At 38.4% G+C, this 18,002-nt stretch overlaps 1 protein-coding gene across 20 annotated transcripts in view; it reads right to left on the bottom strand.

Moving 5' to 3' along the window:
* Window positions 1-18,002, bottom strand: part of UBR5 (ubiquitin protein ligase E3 component n-recognin 5) — a 136,853-nt gene that overhangs the window by 54,779 nt on the left and 64,072 nt on the right. For all 20 annotated transcript variants that reach the window (XR_009449540.1, XR_009449539.1, XM_059672028.1 and 17 more), the window contains exons 10-20: window positions 15,249-15,365; window positions 15,056-15,166; window positions 14,268-14,422; window positions 13,131-13,248; window positions 9,485-9,669; window positions 6,206-6,315; window positions 5,924-6,036; window positions 4,507-4,650; window positions 4,300-4,411; window positions 3,899-4,053; window positions 3,442-3,639 (exon numbers count right to left, since the gene is read on the bottom strand). Coding sequence is in view for 18 of the 20 variants with exons in the window: in XM_059672028.1 (XP_059528011.1) it covers window positions 3,442-3,639; window positions 3,899-4,053; window positions 4,300-4,411; window positions 4,507-4,650; window positions 5,924-6,036; window positions 6,206-6,315; window positions 9,485-9,669; window positions 13,131-13,248; window positions 14,268-14,422; window positions 15,056-15,166; window positions 15,249-15,365 (1,518 nt within the window). In the remaining 2 variants the exon portion in view is untranslated. The remainder of the gene's footprint in view (window positions 1-3,441; window positions 3,640-3,898; window positions 4,054-4,299; window positions 4,412-4,506; window positions 4,651-5,923; window positions 6,037-6,205; window positions 6,316-9,484; window positions 9,670-13,130; window positions 13,249-14,267; window positions 14,423-15,055; window positions 15,167-15,248; window positions 15,366-18,002) is intronic.

The raw sequence follows: 18,002 nt of genomic DNA, 5'->3' as shown, positions 1-18,002 counted from the left end.
CCTCAGTGGCTGACAATCTATGAACCAGGAGGTTGCACTTCGATTCCCAGTCAAGGCACATGCCCAGGTTGTGGGGTCAGTCCCCAGTGTGGGGCATGCAGGAAGTGGCCGATCAATGATTCTCTCTCATCATTGATGTTTCTCTCACTCTCCTCTCTCTCCCCCCCCCCCCCTCCCTCTCTTCCCTTTCATCTCTGAATCAATAAAAATATATATATTTTTAAAAAGACTGAAGAAAGCCGAGTTCTCCCCTCCCACCATATGAGGGTAAAGCAGGCCCTCACCAGACACCAAATCTGCCCACGCCTTGATTTTGGACTTCTATCCTCCAGAAATGTGGGAAATAAAATTCTGCTGTTTATAAGCCACTCAAGTCTACAGCAGCATAAACAGACAAAGCCATAGCATGAACCTATCAAAAAGTCCAAATGGGCTTCTTTCAGAACGTAAAACTATAGTTATGACATATTTAATGGAATGAATCCAAAGCACTGGGTTTGGAAAACAAACCAAGTACTATTGTTCATTTTAACTAGAATTAGAAATTACTGGAAGAAAGCAGGTGGGAAAAGAGTGTGGAAACACAAAGGAGAGAAGAAAGATGCATTCGAACAACTTGCTATCTCCCCCACCCCAAGCAGCCTAAATAACCCATCCCTTCCCCCATCCTCATGGGGAGGAGAATTCAGGATTGGGGGAGAGGAGGGGGGGGGCACAAGAAAATATAGTTAAAAACTATCTTCAGTACCCACCACATTGATAAACCATTTTGATTGTGGAATTAAAATTAAGACTCTGAGGTGAACCCATAAACTACAATCTCCAGTTCAAGAGTATGAGGGCCACGTAAGACTAACCCTGACAAAGTCTGGTGCCATACTAGTATATGCATTAATCAGTCTATTGAGAAAATATGTCAAGGTCTGTCCAAAGCATAAGCAGCACAGTCTTTTAAAAGTAACGAAAACCCAGACACTGCAGCACACCGCTGTGACACAATGTTTTCAAGCAACCAGCCAGCCAGTCATCTGGTTGGAAGCAGCTGCTAAGGGAACTTCCATCTCCAACCTGCTGGGCTGAACACGGGCTCTTGCCCAGAGTGTCAGTATCACACTCACTGTTACAAGCAAAGAAGTTTATTTTGCATCACTCTATGTTGTATTTGTCACTTATTCATACAGCAAAACGAAGGGAGAGGAGAGTTCATTAAAAATAATTCTTGCAAGTCTACTATGCACCACGCCCTGAGGTACAAAGATAAATGACACACTTTATCCCTACCCGTGGGATGAGGACACATTTCATCTTTACCCCTGAGAAGCTGAAGAAGTGAAGGGGTCATGGAATCAAATGCCTGCAGAAGCATCTGAAGTAATATAAATGAATGAAGGAGGCTGGTTGTAAAAAGATAGACAAACTGTATAGTAAATAAATGACAACATGTGGACTCAGAGCAATAAATTTTAAGCAGCAGGAGCTGCAATGAATTGGAGAACAAGACAACATTCATTCTAGTTTTCCTCCAACCTTTATTCATGCTCCTTTTCTCAGTCTCTTAGGCAGGTTCCTTATTATCTCCTGGCATTTAAATGCTGGGCTGAGTCCTTAGACCTCTTCTCTTCTCCATAAGCTTGGTAATTGCATTATAGTTCCTTTAAATATCACAGATATACATACTACATCTCCTAAGTATATTTCTCCAGCTTGGTCCTCTCTCTCCTGTCTTCAGACTTACACATCTAACTCTCTATGCACCATTTCCTCTTGGATATCTTAAAGGCATCTAAATCTAGCATGTCTAAAACCAAACTCCTGCCCTAGCCAGTTTGTTCAGTAGATAGAGCATTGGCCTGTGGACTGATGGGTCCAGAGTTCGATTCCAGTCAAGGGTACATGCCTGGGTTTCGGGCTCAATCCCTAGTAGGGGGGAGTGCAGGAGGCAGCCGATCAATGCTTCTCTTTCATCATTGATGTTTCACTCTCTCTCTCTCCCTTCCTCTCTGAAAAAATATTTTAAAAAGATAAATAAATAAATAAAACCAAACTCCTGCTATCACACCCCAGCCCCTGAACCTGCTTCATCACTAGTCTTCACCTCCATGAATGGCAATTTCATTTTTCTAAAAACTTTCACCCTCTTGCTTCCTCTATTTAACACCATATATTTAGCCATAAGCAAATCCTGTTGGCTCTATCTGAAAACATATCTAGAATTATCTAAAATCTAACCAGTTCTGACTCATAGCTGCCTCCTGAGCCAAGCCACCATAATCACCTCCCACCTAGACTATTTTAATAGCCTCCTATGGCCCCCCTACTTCCCCTGTCCTCCTAGTACTCCCAGCATGTCAGCAGTGATCCTCTCTAAGTCCAATCAGGTCAATCTCTGCTCACATTGCTCCAATAAATTCCAAAGGTGTTACCTCCCCCCCACCCCCCAACAAATACCTCAACAGCAGCATGCGAAACAAAACTCCTCCTCCTCCCTTTCTTCCTCCTATGTGTCCTCTCCACATCAACCTCGCCCAACTCAGAAGCTGCACAACCAACTCCTTCTTTTCATTTACTGCTGGCATCCAGTCACCACACTTTATAGCTTTTCCTTCCTCATATCTCTCAAATCTATCCCCTTTTCCTCATTTTCAGTAATTCAAGCTTTCTCTCTCACTGGATAATTGTATTGGCCTGTTTATCTGGCCTCTGAACTTCTCCATCCACTGCTAAATCTTCCTTATGAAAAGCCAGCTTAAATTCCTTCTCCTACTAGCTTTCAGGGGAACCCTGACACCCCTTAGGTTAGCACACAAGACTCCCTACTACCTTTCTCCAGGCTTAGCGGTGCCACTCACTAATCGTTATGGGCCCTACCTTCTGGTTCTATCAAAAGAATGTGCACGTCCTGGCCAGTGGTGCCAAAGTGGTTAGAGCGTTGGCCTTGGCACCCAAGGGTCTTGGGTCCAATTCCCAGTCAAGGACATGTACCTGGGTTGCACATTTGATCCAAGTCCTCGGTTGGGGCATGTGTGGGAGGCAACCAATGTGTGTGTCTCTCGCCCTCCCTTCTTTCCACTCTTTCTAAAAATGAACACTAACCAAAAAAAGCAACAACCAACAAAAGAGATTGTACACATTCTCCCAGGCCTGAGATAACAAACTCCCACCTTCATCTTGTGTCCAAAAGACCCCTCTCTTATTTAGAGTTCCATGTAGACATCGCCTCCTCAGAGAAGCCTTCTCTATAATCATAGTCTGATTTATAATGGTCCTCAGACTGTGTATGCCATTCTCAACACTTAAATTGCATGTAATCACTAATTTACTCATCTCTCTTGTCCTATTAGCTCCTATAGGGAGGGACAACGAATGATTTTTCAAGACTGCTTCCCTGGACTCCAGTATCTTCTGAATTCAAATACCAAGTAGTTTCCAAAGTCACATTACCTCTACAGCCATGATGATAATAGCAGCTTTCTTTTTGATTGTTGAATTGGCAGGCAGATTTATTAAAGAATGTACACCCATGCCAAGACTACTAATGGGTGGAAGATCAAGCCAATCAGGATCCCTTATTCCTCCCATGCAATCTTTGGCCATTGGGTAAATAGTACCATTTCCATCTCGAAGAATAATAGGAGACTCCTATAACAGAGAGAAAATAAAAGATGGCTACCAAACTGTACCTCTGATTTTTTCCAATAGGTGTATTTGTTTTTAATTAGATAATGGGTGTGTGTGTGTTAGTAATAATAACCAAATAAGAAACTTAGTATTCAAATGTGCTGAAAATTCTAAATTCTTCAATAGTTTAATAACAAGCAAACTAGAGCCAGATTCCAAGCTTCACGTAAATAACAACGTTGTCATGTCACTTTTCAAAAGCAAAAATAAGCCTCTGTACCTGTCCAGCAGTGAAAATGGCTACATTCCTCTCATTCTGACCAAGGAAAGCAATGCTGCTTGTCGGGAAATTGTTTTCCTGCTCTGCTTTTCCTGTCGCAAGATCAAAGATACAGTACCGTACCCAATTTCCAGTCTTCAAAACAGCATGCACACCTTTAAACATATAAATGTAAAAATATTACTACATGTCTTTAGTAATCTCTAATAAGTACTACCAAATTTTGACCTTTCTGCCCATATTTGTAAGTCAATTCCAACAGATACATTTTATTCCATAACATTACACCCAGAGAACAAAAACTGTCAACTGCCTCAAATCACTCGAATCTGCTCAATTACTGTACACAAGTGTTAAGAGGATACAGAATATGCCAGCTGAAAAACTTGCCAAATCTTTACCTTTGGAATCTACATTCACTGCTAATATTTCTGTTTTTTCAGGTATACAAAGCTTTTTAGGAGTCCTTTGGAAACAGTCAGGAACTTTTGGTGTTCCACCAGTTTTGACAACCTGCATGACACGAAAAGAATTTTGCTCTCAAATTCGTAACATCCCCAAGGAGTCAGTCCCAGTATTCACCCACTTAGTGAGTCTGCCACACTTACCTGCAGTTCATCGATTCTCAGTAACCTACAGTCCTGCAGGAGCGAAGAAGGGTCCGCATCTGAGCCAGAGCTGCTCTGACAGTTTGTATTGCTAGATGTGCCAGGAAATTTTACAGCAACATAGGCACCGTCCACTTTTAGCACCTAGAAATAGAGGTAAATAAATATGCTACATTAATAACTTACGTGAAATCAGTACGCAAACGGCATTCATTAATTAACACTGAGGCATTTAATTCCTTGTATTTCTTCAATAATCACCAAGTTGTAAAATTAACCTGAACAAACTCACCAAAGCTTGATATCTATTAGCAAGGCTTATTTTCTAGAGAAAAGCTAAACTACATAGCCTGTGGATGTTTGGCAATCAACTGAAAAAATTAGTATAATCTACAAAATCCTCGCTCATTCCTCTTTATTAGTTTAGAGCCCCGCTGTGCAATGATGGCAATGTTCTGTACCTGCACTGTCCTATCTGAGAGCTATTAGTGGCTATTAAGCACTTGAAACGGGAGTTGATGTGACCGAGTAGCTGGCTTTAATGTTACTTAATTTTACTAAAATTAATTATCCAAATACACAGTGAGGGGCTGCCATGCTGGACAGCACAGGTATACAGTCAATGCACGGAAAGGCAAGCGCAGGACTTGAAACTAGAATACCCGAGTCCCACCTCTGCTACTTACTGCTTTTGATTTTGAGCCAGTGAGACATTCTCAGAAGAAAAACCTGCCCATAAACTATAGTTATATTTTGACAATCAAATGAAAATGGAGTATGCAAAAGGTTTTTGTAAATTGCAGCATGTGGTGGGTATAACTATTCTTTCCATTAAGAACGTATGAAAGAACATCATATTTCAGAAATTAATGGGCAATCAGGAAAACCTTTACTTTGCAGATATTTTACAACTACAGATCTATTTTGGTTTTAAGTATATGCAGAGAGAAAGAGGAAATTAATGCTATTCCAGCTGATAGCCTCTACTAACTTGTTTCCTAGAAGGCAAGATGCACTCCAGAAAGAAGGGAAGTGAAAGGTGACTTAGAGTAGTAAGATTTTTAAATGTTATGTAAAATGATCTCCATTAGAACCGTCTAACAGTTCCAAAGAATGGACTATATAAAAAGGTAATCTATCTTTGCAACTTTTCTGCACATCTAAAATTATTCCAAAACAATATTCCTTTAAAAATCAAATAGCATAAATGCTCAAGGAGAGGCACAATAATCATATCTGTCATGCGTAGAGGAGATACCAGCATCTCATTAGGGATGGAACTGGAAGAGGTCATTGAAGGTGAGAAATAAAGCAGCTTTGAAGAAAAGAGCTGATGAACACTCACCAACCATAAACTCTTGGATAACCAATAGCATTACAGTTGTTAGTAATTAGTTCTTAGATATTCTGAACACACCTTGCCAACGGGAACATTCTTAACATCTTCCACAAAAACGACTTCCCGAAGAGACCACTGCTCTTCGTTCACCTTTTCCTCCTCTTTGGGGGCAGGGGTGGACCGTCGTCGTTCTTAGACAACAACAAAATGGTAAGTACCAAAAAGAAAATGTAAAAGAGACTTTATAGATTTCATCTAAGTATATGAATAAAAGATCATTCGTAAAGGGATACATAATTGAGGTAACACAGCAGTCCACCTGGGACCTACTGACCAACAGGTACTACACATAACACTTACTGTATGGCATTGACGCACTGCTGGCGATGGAGGATGCGTCACTACACGTGGATGCCGGAGATGGTGGGGGTCCCATTTCTGTTTTCACTGGTTCCTGCTTGCTTTCAGGCCTGAGATTAGAAATAAGATTCTCCTTATAATTAGGAATGTGAAGTATCAGGCACTTGTCAAATCGTTATTTTTAAGACTCACGTTTATTCTTACATAAGGGAATAAAAATTAAAAATTTATACAAAATGGTATATATATTTTTAAAATATATTTTATTGATTTTTTACAGAGAGGAAGGGAGAGAGATAGAGAGTCATAAACATTGATGAGAGAGGAACATCGATCAGCTGCCTCCTGCATATCTCCCACTGGGGATGTGCCCGCAACCCAGGTACATGCCCTTGACCGGAATCGAACCTGGGACCCTTCAGTCCGCAGGCCGACGCTCTATCCACTGAGCCAAACCGGCTTTGGCCAAAATGGTATATTTTTAGGACTCAAGTTATTGTAGAGGGTACACAGTACCTACTTCAAATTTTTAGTATTGGTTTAAAATAGGGAAGAAAAATATAGCATATAATGCTATCAACAACTCGGAACAATGCTTCAAATAAGCCTTATCAAGGAATAACAATGAAAGCTATACTTGGTTTATCAACATAGTTTTATCAAAAGCCTCTTGAGCAAACCAGTTTCACATTTCAGTGAACCCTGATGTGGACACATAACAATTTAACTGAAAAAGATGGTAAAAGCAGCCCTAACCGGCTTTGCTCAGTGGATAGAGCGTCAGCCTGCGGACTCAAGGGTCCCAGGTTCGATTCCGGTCAAGGGCGTGTCCCTTGGTTGCGGGCACATCCCCAGTAGGGGGTGTGCAAGAGGCAGCTGATCGATGTTTCTAACTCTCTATCCCTCTCCCTTCCTCTCGGTAAAAAAATCAATAAAATATATTTTTAAAAAAATGGTAAAAGCAAATAAATAAAAACATCCACTAGATCATTAATTTCTTGGAGTTCAAAGAAGGAACTCTACTCACAATGGTTACACAATTTATTCTTGAATCATCTGGTGATGAACCATTACCTGCTATAACTAACATGATAAATTAATTATAGAATTAAATAAACTACCCCTCTTCATTGAGTTAGTCTACAGATGCTAAAAATAAATATTTTTATTCATTAAAGGGCAGAAGTCAATTTTTAACCAAAAAAGTCACTTTTAGTCAGAATGTGTTATATACAGATCAACCTGGCATGTATTATAATCAGGGCCATCATCCTACCCTAACCTTCATCTTCTTCCCTGCACCAGGAACTTCATCTGAGTTTAGACACAGTCCACAGAAAACCAGTGCTGTTTTCACCAGCATTTAGCAAAGTGCTCGTGCAAGCACACATGAACAGTTGGCTCATGCAAATCTTGTGATGGTGGAAGCAAGCCGATTCTGACTAATCACTAGCACGCCTTTAAAGTGAATGCATTTCAATGACTTGCTAAAAAGAATTGATTGACATGAAAATGATTATCTTCTTAGCATTTAATTTCACTTAGTTCATTTACTAAATTTATTAATATAGATGGGAAATTTCAAGGAAGATCTTGAAAAACTTATGTACAGAATTTAAAAAGCATATTCCATTTTAATCTCGTTTACACTAGTTTTATGCACATCAAAAATATTTCAAACACTCTTTACAAAGTTTCATAAAAAATAAAAATGTGTTTTTGTTACTTTTATTTTTAGGATTAAAAAGAAATCAATGTAATTAGGGAGAGAGTCTATAAACCTTTTTAAAAAGAAGATCTAAAACAAACAAAAAACTTTAGACATAAATTACAATAGTTTTGGCTTATTAAAGATTCTTTTTTTGTTTTAATCTTCATACAAAGATATGTTTTTTTGGTTTGAGAGAGCGGGAGAGAGAGAGAAAGAAAGGCTTCAATGTGAAAGAGAAACATTAATCAGTTGCTTAGGGTGAGGGGTCGAACCCACAACCTAGGCATGAGCCCTGACTGGAAGTCAAACCATCAACCTTTTTGATGTACAAGATGAAGCTCTAACCAACTGAGACGCTCAGCCAGGGCTAAAGACTCTTATTTAACTTATTTAATGGTAATCCCCATGTTTCAGAATTTCAATTTGCATTTTTTAACAGTAAGAGGAGTAACAGCAATAGATGTAGTAAATTTATAATTATTATAGTCACTTGAGCAAACTGAAAGTTTTCAGAACTTTAAAAAAAACTATATGTGTAGTAAAATTCCAATTATTTCTTTTTAATGCCCGTATACATTTAGAAAAAAATACATCAAATTATTTTAAATGTTATTTCTGGGGTATAATATTCTTCTTCCTCCATGTTTCCATAATAGTCACATATTTTTATAAGATTAAGAAAATAGTTATTTAAAAACTCTTATTCAACCTGAGGACATTTTTTTCCATTGATTTTTTTTTTTTTTTTTAGAGAATGGAAGGGAGGGAGGGAGGGAGGGTGGAGGGAAAAAGAGAGAGGGAGAGAGAGAAACATTAATGTGAGAGAGACACATCAACTGGTTGCTTCCCACTTATGTGCGGCACCCAGGTTTGTGCCCCTGACCAGAAATCGAACCCGAGACCCTTCAGTGCTCAGACTGACACTCTAACCACTAAGCAGCACAGACCTGGGTATAATACACAAATATTTTTAAAGATGAATAGATGCTTATAATAGAACAGGTGTTAAGATCAGTGTACTGAGCTCCCAAACCATAAGCCAGCCCCAGAACATGGGCTATGTACAGTTTAGTGATATTTCTGTTCACATATCCCTCCGACCCAAAAGTTGACAAATCCTTTACAGAATTTCCCTCCCCAGCTCATTTAACCAGCAAATCCCTTCCAATGATCACAATGCAGGCAAGATGTTAGTTAGAAACTGAGATAATTAAAAGGGAGAGGGGGAGAAAGTTGACCTAACATAGTAAGGCTGAACGTGTTGTTACCACTACATAACACCTTCAACAGACACACTCTAACAACAAAACAAAGACAACAAAAGAGAACCATACACACTGTCATTCTGGCAATTAATCAAAAACTATAATATATGAATGCTAACCAAGCAGCAAACAGTAAATTTTATCAATTCTTTTCCAAACTCCTGAGGATCTTAACAACAACCCATCATATTAATACTTTTCTGAGTCACTATACAGCTCTAAGTCTCCCGTAATTATTCTCTTCATATACAGTGCAAACTAGAAGTGGTATAAAATCAAGATTAGTTAGGGTATAGTACTTACTTAGCTTCAGTAGTTTTGCTAGCTTTGTCCATACTTTTCAAGCTCTCAGGGGATCTAAGTTGAAATCTACAGCTATCATTCATATTCCAAACAGACTCCATTAAGACACCAACTTTAGGAATCCCAGCATTAATTGAAAATGCAACTGCTCCAGCATGATAAAGAGGATTATTTCTTAAGCATACCTGGAAAACAAAAGAAAAATCACCATCAAGATGACATACTAGAGGCTATTTCAAAAGTGTATAAAAATAGAACATGTGAAAGTATATTGCTTCCTCTGTTTTCCAAATACAATTTTACAAATCAAGAGGCTGATAAAGCATTGACTTCAAGGTCTAAATTAAAAACAGTTATTCCCCAAAATAAGGAGCAAGAATAATTGTAGCACATTTGCTAAAAATTTCAGGCAGCAAATATTCTGCCATTCTGCCATAAGGAAACAACAGAAATAGAGAAGAAACTAACAAGGTAATATAAAAAGTGAAATGTGAACAAAACAAGTACACTTTTTTGAAAATTATATTTTATTGATTTTTTTACAGAGAGGAAGGGAGAGGGATAGAGAGTTAGAAACATCGATGAGAGAGAAACATCGATCAGCTGCCTCCTGCACACTCCCCACTGGGGATGTGCCTGCAACCAAGGTACATGCCCTTGACCGGAATCAAACCTGGGACCCTTCAGTCCCCAGGCCGACGACGCTCTATCCACTGAGCCAAACTGGTCAGGGCACAAGTACACTTTTTGTCTGTTTCTTGTAATTTGAATTATTTTCTTTAATTCATGACCCTATATAGATTCTATCACTTCACAGCTATTGATGCTTGTTTCCCACAGAAGACTGTTGTTTTCTACAGGCCAGAAGCTTCCTGAGATAATGTAAGTTTTCTCTTAAATTAAAAGAGTACGCACACATTAGTGTTAGCATTTAGCGGAGTTCAATCTATAGAACAATCTATAGTTCAATTTAAGAACAATCTATAAATTTTCACTGCGAGAGAACATCCTGAAACCAATAAGCTGCAAGGTGGCACTGTCAAATGCACTAACGCTAGCACCAAAAAAAGACATAAACATCATTTCTGGAAATCTCTTGATTTCTCTAGTAGCCTAATCTTACTGATGTTCTGTTCAATTACCTAATAACTAATGATCATGTTGTACTTGACAGTGGCATATATGAAGATCCTGTTTTTTGGTGATTTATACTTAAAGTGACACAGAAGCTATACATTTGGTAAGTATGACAACTGGAAACAATGGCATAGAATCGCAGTTCTATCAAAAGAACAGTTATACGTCACCAAGTGTAGTTCTATGATCTCTAATGAATAGTTCTTAATAGCTAGCTTCTTGAAAAAGGTGTATCCTGCTTTGCTGTGACTTAAAGGGAAGTTTCATCCACAAATTTTCAGAAAAGAATGGTGGAAAGCTTAAAAGTCTGAAAGAGGACCAATAAGAAGGCTATACTTGAAGAAGAAATGTGGCGAGACATATTAGATGTATTAAAGCCTTCTAATAAAAATAAATGCACCTTAAAGTCAGGAGTTGTATATACAGGGTCCAACATCTAACAAGATATACAATGAAAATACAAGCCCACCTCAGAGGTATTGTGGGTTCTGTTCCATATCACCACAATAACGTTAATATCACAAAGCGAGTCTCACAAATTTTTTGGTTTCCCGGCGCATATAAAAGTTTATAATATTATTGTAATCTATTAGGTGTGCAATATCATTATGTCTAAAAAAAATTATGTACCTTAATTTAAAAATACTTTATTGCTCAAATGCTAACTATCATCTGAGCCTGTTGGAAAAATAATGTGGATAAGACGTCTTTGCCACAAACCTTTAATTCGTAAAAAAACACAATATCTGCAAAGCACAATAAAAGGAGGTATGCCTGTACATTTCTCTCAACTATTATGATCTGTGAGTGCAGGTGCAGCTAAAAACTCTACATGATCAATAATTTTTTCTGATGCTAACACATGATCACTCGTTCTGTGGCTGTGACTGTCTTAAACCTTCAATTGTTTGTAAGTTCAAAACAAAATCTTAGTTCTACACCAAACTGTTAACATGTTGCTATCTTTCAGCAATTTCATGCCATGCTATTTTGTTCAGCTTTTCTTCAGTGTATCTCTAAAGTATTTGTTCAGCCCCCCGCCCTCCCCCCCTCCCCGTCTATAGTAATGTCATCCTACATGGTAATAAGGCAATTGTGAGTCCAGTGAACAACGAACTTGGAGAACATCAGAGAGCAATGTTTGAACTAACTAGGAAAAGGGGAGCTCCAAGAAGAGAGAGAACTGTCCAAAGCAACTGACATAAATAGTACAACAATAGTCAAAACAGTGCGTAATTGCTGAAAACTTTTTAGTTGGAAGGCCAACAAAGGATCAGAACAAGACAAACACGAGTAGACAAAAAATAACCACAAACAAAAAGAACAGCTCCAATTCAGCTGTGTTTTAGAGAAAAATAACAGCTAAAATGGTTAAAACTTTTTAAGACTCAGAGGATATAAGTAATACGGTAGAGAGAGAAAAATGAACGGAAAGTGTCAGATGAGGAAATTAGCTCCACATTATGTAATAAAATCCACCATTTGTCTAAGTGTAGACATTTATAAAGTCCTTAAACATTCACTACAGTACTTACTATAATGAATATAAATGTCAAGTTTTATCCTGAAATTAAACTTCTATGAATCTAATGAATCATGTAACAATAGCCCTCAAACTCTTCCCTATTAAACATCACTGAGAACCTAAAAATATTTTGTTTATGTGGGTCACATAGTTGGTTTTTAATATGTAAATAGTTAAAACTGAGAAATTTTAAAATATTTATTTAACAGTAATATATCCCATGTTGATATAAATGATTTTTATGAAAAAAAACACAAACTACATTTTCAAAGAATCAGCAAGAAAAGTGGCATTGTTTGCATGTTTGCAAGTCTCTTAATGTCCAATTTAACAGAAGACAGCTGAAATCCCATGTCTGCTGCTGCATCCAATCTGCTGTGATGTGACTTTTGAGTAAATATGGGACGACAGTCCAGCCTCACACAGGTATGAAACTGGAGAAAGGTACTCTGAAGACTCCTGGGAAGGTTGCGGTATTAGAAAAAGCACCTTCCATAAGATACCTGTAGGAGTCTTAAACCATCTGAGTCAAGAAACAGAAACTGGTGGAAACCTGGGTAATTTGACGAGGCCTCCAGCCTCCACTGATAATGGCCCCAGAGAGCAGTATGTTTTGAAAGGCTTGATCATTAGGAATCACCTGGAATGTGTGTTAAATTCAATGATGCCTGGGCCCCACCACCAGACAAACTGAAGGAACAGGAACATTTCCGGTAAGAGGCTCCAGACTCGGCATCTAAGTACCAAATGATTGTTAAAACCAGACAAGTCTGGGAACCCTGCCCCATGGGGAAACCTCCTGACATTGGAGCAGACTCCCTGTATGTTACTCGACCACTGAAAAGAGAGTGATGTGCCACATACATGCTACTGGAACCTGGCCCTTTAAATGACATTCAGTTTAGAGGGGAATTACTACAGGGAAGAAAGTGATTTTGAAGAGAAATAATGTCCCTTAGGACAGGATTAATTCTAATCACTTACCTGGGTGCCAACAGTGATGTTAGGCATCGAAGAAATACCAGCACTAGATTTGGGCTTTTTATTTTTTGCTCTAGCTTTCTCTAACATTTTCTTCCTTTGACTGAAAGGGACTACACCCCTGAAAAGACAAAGCATGAATTGGTCAAATAAGTACCCCAAAAAACCCATTAAACAAATCTGAAATTACATACTATTTAGGCATTTCTGGTATATTCCTTCTCCAATATTTTTGCTTCAGAATATTAACATGTTCAGCTCATTCTTAAGTATAACTTGTTCATAGGTTTTATACATAACTGGATCCATTTTTATTAAAACCTTTAGTATTAAAATTTACTGAAAATTCATCAGTTGATATTTTATTATATTCCCTATATATTATTTCTGCCAATGCAAACTTACTGACACAAGAGAGAATACATTTAAAACACAAGAGAGAATACATTTAAAATTCCTTTTAATAGTAAAAGGATAACTAAGGTATACAATATTCATAAATTGAAATACTTTAATAACCCTTAAAATTGTATTTTGTTTTATTTTTTTAAAATATATTTTATTGATTTTTTACAGAGAGAAAGGGAGAGGGATAGAGAGTTAGAAACATCGATGAGAGAGAAACATCGATCAGCTGCCTCCTGCACACCCCCTACTGGGGATGTGCCCGCAACTAAGGTACATGCCCTTGACCGGAATCGAACCCCGGACCCTTGAGTCCGCAGGCTGACGCTCTATCCACTGAGCCAAACCGGCTAGGGCTAAAATTACATTTTAAGTAACACTGTTGAATTAGAAAGTCCCCTATAACCTATGCTTTCAATTATGTAAAAAAAGGGACACATTTACGTATAAGAACGAACGACTAAAATACCACTAAATGTTAACAGTAGTTATATCTTTGAGGTGTGGAATTGTAAGTGATTTTTGTTACTACTTTGTATTTTTATAAAATTTCTAATGCACTAAGTATGCATTATTTTTATAGGCTTCTCTTTTACGGTATTTTTAATGTTACTTTGCTCCAAAGTGAAACTTCCCTCTCTATAAAGCATCTTTTGCTGACCTTCTCATGTTGGTATTCCAAGCACCTATCTATGCACATAAAGCATTCAGAGTCCCCCTCCCAGTGATACTCACCACCAATATAAATTGTTTTCTAGCTGGGCACAGGTATAGAGGGCACAGCAATGTAAAGAAACTATCCGTTCACCTTGAAGTTCAGAATAAGTCTGTGCAGTGTGCTCTAATTTAGAAGCCACAGAACTTAAAGTTTCATCTACCCATGTAGCAACCTAAAGAATAAAATAGCAAAGGTTTAAATAAAAACAAGTAACCTTTTCAAAAGAATTGTGGTCAAAACTTTATATTCTATGGGCTGGAATTCTAAAATTCCAGTTTTGAGCTAAATGCTAAAAAAAAAAAAAAATACGTAATTCAGAAAAGGTTCTTAGTAAGACTAGAAAGTAAAATACTTTCTTTACACAAATAAGTCAAAAAAGCAGTTACTGAAATGATTGTCTAAAGCCATGTAAGGCATTAATTAAAAGTAAACATTTGCTCCAACAATTTTAAAAAGAATTTAATGACTCTTTTAAAGCCAAACTGATAATCTGAGGCATAATATTCATACTTTCTCAATTTATAATGTAATCTCAAGTTACAATGCTTTCCATATCTCTTTTCATCAGCACTTACCGTGAATATTTTTTCCTTCCCTTAAAACAGAAAGCTACCTCCAGAGTTGGATTATAATATAGAGAGATAAACATACAACAAAAAGACTATATTGGATTACTCTACTAAGGCTGAAACACTTTGTATATGTGGATCTACTTAGAAAGACAAAAGGAAAAGATGGAAAAGGGAGAAGAAAATCAAGAAAATAAGCATAAAACGTTCATCAATCAATGCAAAGTGTTTCATACCTTGTTATTTTCTGTAGCTACAGTTGCTCTTATGCTATTTGCAGACAGGAGGACTATCTTTTCATTGGTTAGCCCCAAAAATGTTGCTCGTGGATGATGCAATGAAGGATTCTTTGAAAGCATAAGAAAAATGATCACCATTTTGTATGCTGATAATGTAGAGCTAGTCAATGAAAGATTTAATATAAAATACCTGTGCATTCCTATAAGGCTCTGATTCACTCCACTTCCATTGATAAAGTTCTCCTTTACTGCTCACAGCCAAAAGCTCAGAATACAGGGCCCCAATACAGATGAATTTTGTCCCATCCTATAAAGTAAAAATATCACAATGTATAAATATAACAGTTGCTGAACTAATGGTTTGGATACAATATTACTTAAAACCTGGATTATGTGAACACATAAGCCACAGCTATGAAATTCTTCAGCACAGCCTCCAGGCCCTCTCTATGGCCCAGCTCCCTCCCTCCAGTCACACTGGCCTTCTTCCTGCTCCTGGGCCATGTCCACCAGGAACCCACCATGTCCTTATTCTTGTCTTGTTTCTCATGTGACTCGTTCCCTCTCCTCAATCAAGTCTGCTCAGATAAGACCTTCTCTGACCACACTATCTATAAAACCACCACTCACATATTTTATCTCCTTACTCTGCCTTCTTTTTCCTTCATAGCATTTCACAATTTATATTATATTAACTTGTTCATGCTCTATCTCATGCTCTATCTCAATGGAATATAAGCTTTGTATTGTTTACTACTGTCTCCCCAGTTCTTAGAACAGTGCACATAGTAAAGCAGGGAAAGTTGAGTGTCAAAACAGATCCCCTCTCTGTAGGCTTTTTCAAGCTGCTAAAACAAAGGTCTGTGTTGGTTTTTAAGGTAAAAGTTTGTTTAGTTTTAAGGTGATGTACATGCAATAAGATGGAATGCAATTAAATTATACAAAGCTTGGACAATAAATGTAAATAAACAATGTCAATGATAATTTTTTTGTTTAATTCTCACTCGAAGATATTTTTCCATTGATTTTTAGAGAGAATGAGAGAAAGAGGAAAAGACAGAGAGAAACATCGATGTGAGAGAAACACATCAATTGGTTGCCTCCTACACAATCCCTGACCAGGGTCCGGGCCGGGAAGGAGTCTGCAACTGTGAGGTACATGCCCTTGACCAGAATCAAACCGGGGACCCTTTGGTCCGCAGTGTGGCATGCTATCCACTGAGCCAAACCGGCTAGGGCTCAATAATAATTTCTTCAACATAAGACCAATATGATCAGAGTCATGAAGCTACCCAAAAATCTCACCTCCAAACTTGCCAATAACATATTTTAGCTTGTACTTTTCGCTACTGGTCTATGCACTACTTTCTTTGGAATTCTGGCTCTAAGGTATGCTAAACTAATGGTGTCTTTATGGTTTTCTTTCAAATTCCAATCTTATTTGGTCAGATGAGTTATAGTGCTCAGCTAAAAAGCCTGTGAATTCTGCCAAGATTTTAAATGTAATAGTAACAGGTTATGACTCAGAGTTGTACAAAAAGAATACTAATTTTCACCTTCTAGTTTACCAGTACCTGTCAGCCCCATTTTCAAGGCATGATGGGAGAGACCAAATTTGAAATGCTCTAAGTTAGCAATTCCTCTCTTCCCTTCCCCAGGGGTATCTGAAAGTCGTATCCACTCTCTCCATGGCTGCTGCATCAAATCTTAACATTTCCCACCACACTTCCTTCTCAACCCCTTGGTTCAAAGAATGATATAATCAGACCGAGTAGGTCCAAAACTGGGACCCAACACTTAAACTAAGCACATGACATCAAGTAACTTATGTCATTTCTCTGAACGCATTTCTTCACCTCTAAAATGAGTGTAATAATAACACATATGGAGAGGGGAGGGTAAAAACCAAGTATAGTAACATATAAAGTACACAGCACAGGACCCAGCAAAAGCAAGTGATCAGTCCAAGTCAACCATCATTCCCTGCTCCCCTGACTTCATCTCCTACTCACCCAGAAAGCACAAGTTTCCTGAGTATTCCCACTTCTAGATTCATTTAATGAAAAAGCACCCCATCTGAGAGAAAGAAGTGTCCTCCTCGCCTATTTAAAGATAACACACACACACACTGGATACAACCCTCTCTTGTAACACCAACCACCATCCATGCTGATCTCTCCTTCCTGCTACTCACATAAAGTGAAGGATCACTTGGCATGTTTCACGTTAGCAGCTTTGCTTAACAGCCATAACAGCACCTACAACAGCTATATCAATGCCCATGCATTTAATCAATCCACCTTCTCTTTAAACTTCTATTAGAACCACTGACCCTGCTCATCATCAGTTCTGGAACCTCTTCTCTTCCCTACTTACAGGTAACCACTTTCTATTGGTCTTCCTCCGATCTTCGTGACTATTTTCTCCTTCGCACTACCATGCACTCCCTGCCCCAGATTCTGTCTTTGTCTCTTTATTCCAATTATGTTCCACCCTCAGCCTAAATGACTGCATCCACTAGGGCACCATGCTTTTAAACATGTGAACCTCTTTTTCCTAACCTGGAGGAGCTCTCTACCTGGAAGCCTGAAGTACTGTAACACTGCCAAGCAAAGCCATCAGCTCCTCCAAAGCTGCCTATCTCCTGCTGTCCCCATCTAAACAAATGACATCACCACCTCCTCTGGGCACTCTCCTCCCTCCTCCTCCTCCTCCTCCTCCTCCTCCTCCTCCTCCTCCTCCTCCTCCTCCTCCTCCTCCTACTCCTCCTTTTTCAACAACCTAATGACTAGTGGACGAGTAGCTTGTCTCAGATTCCTCTCAAATTCCTCCTTTTCTCTCTACCACGGACACTGCTTTGGTTGAGGGCCTCATGGTCCTTTCTTTAACAATTCTATCAGTCTCTTAACTGACTCTAGGTTTTTCCTTTTCCTATTGAGGGAGA

Source organism: Myotis daubentonii, chromosome 17, assembly GCF_963259705.1.
Source record: "Myotis daubentonii chromosome 17, mMyoDau2.1, whole genome shotgun sequence".
In the NCBI taxonomy this organism is placed as follows: Eukaryota; Metazoa; Chordata; class Mammalia; order Chiroptera; family Vespertilionidae; genus Myotis; species Myotis daubentonii.
This window is presented reverse-complemented; position numbering and strand designations above follow the sequence as displayed.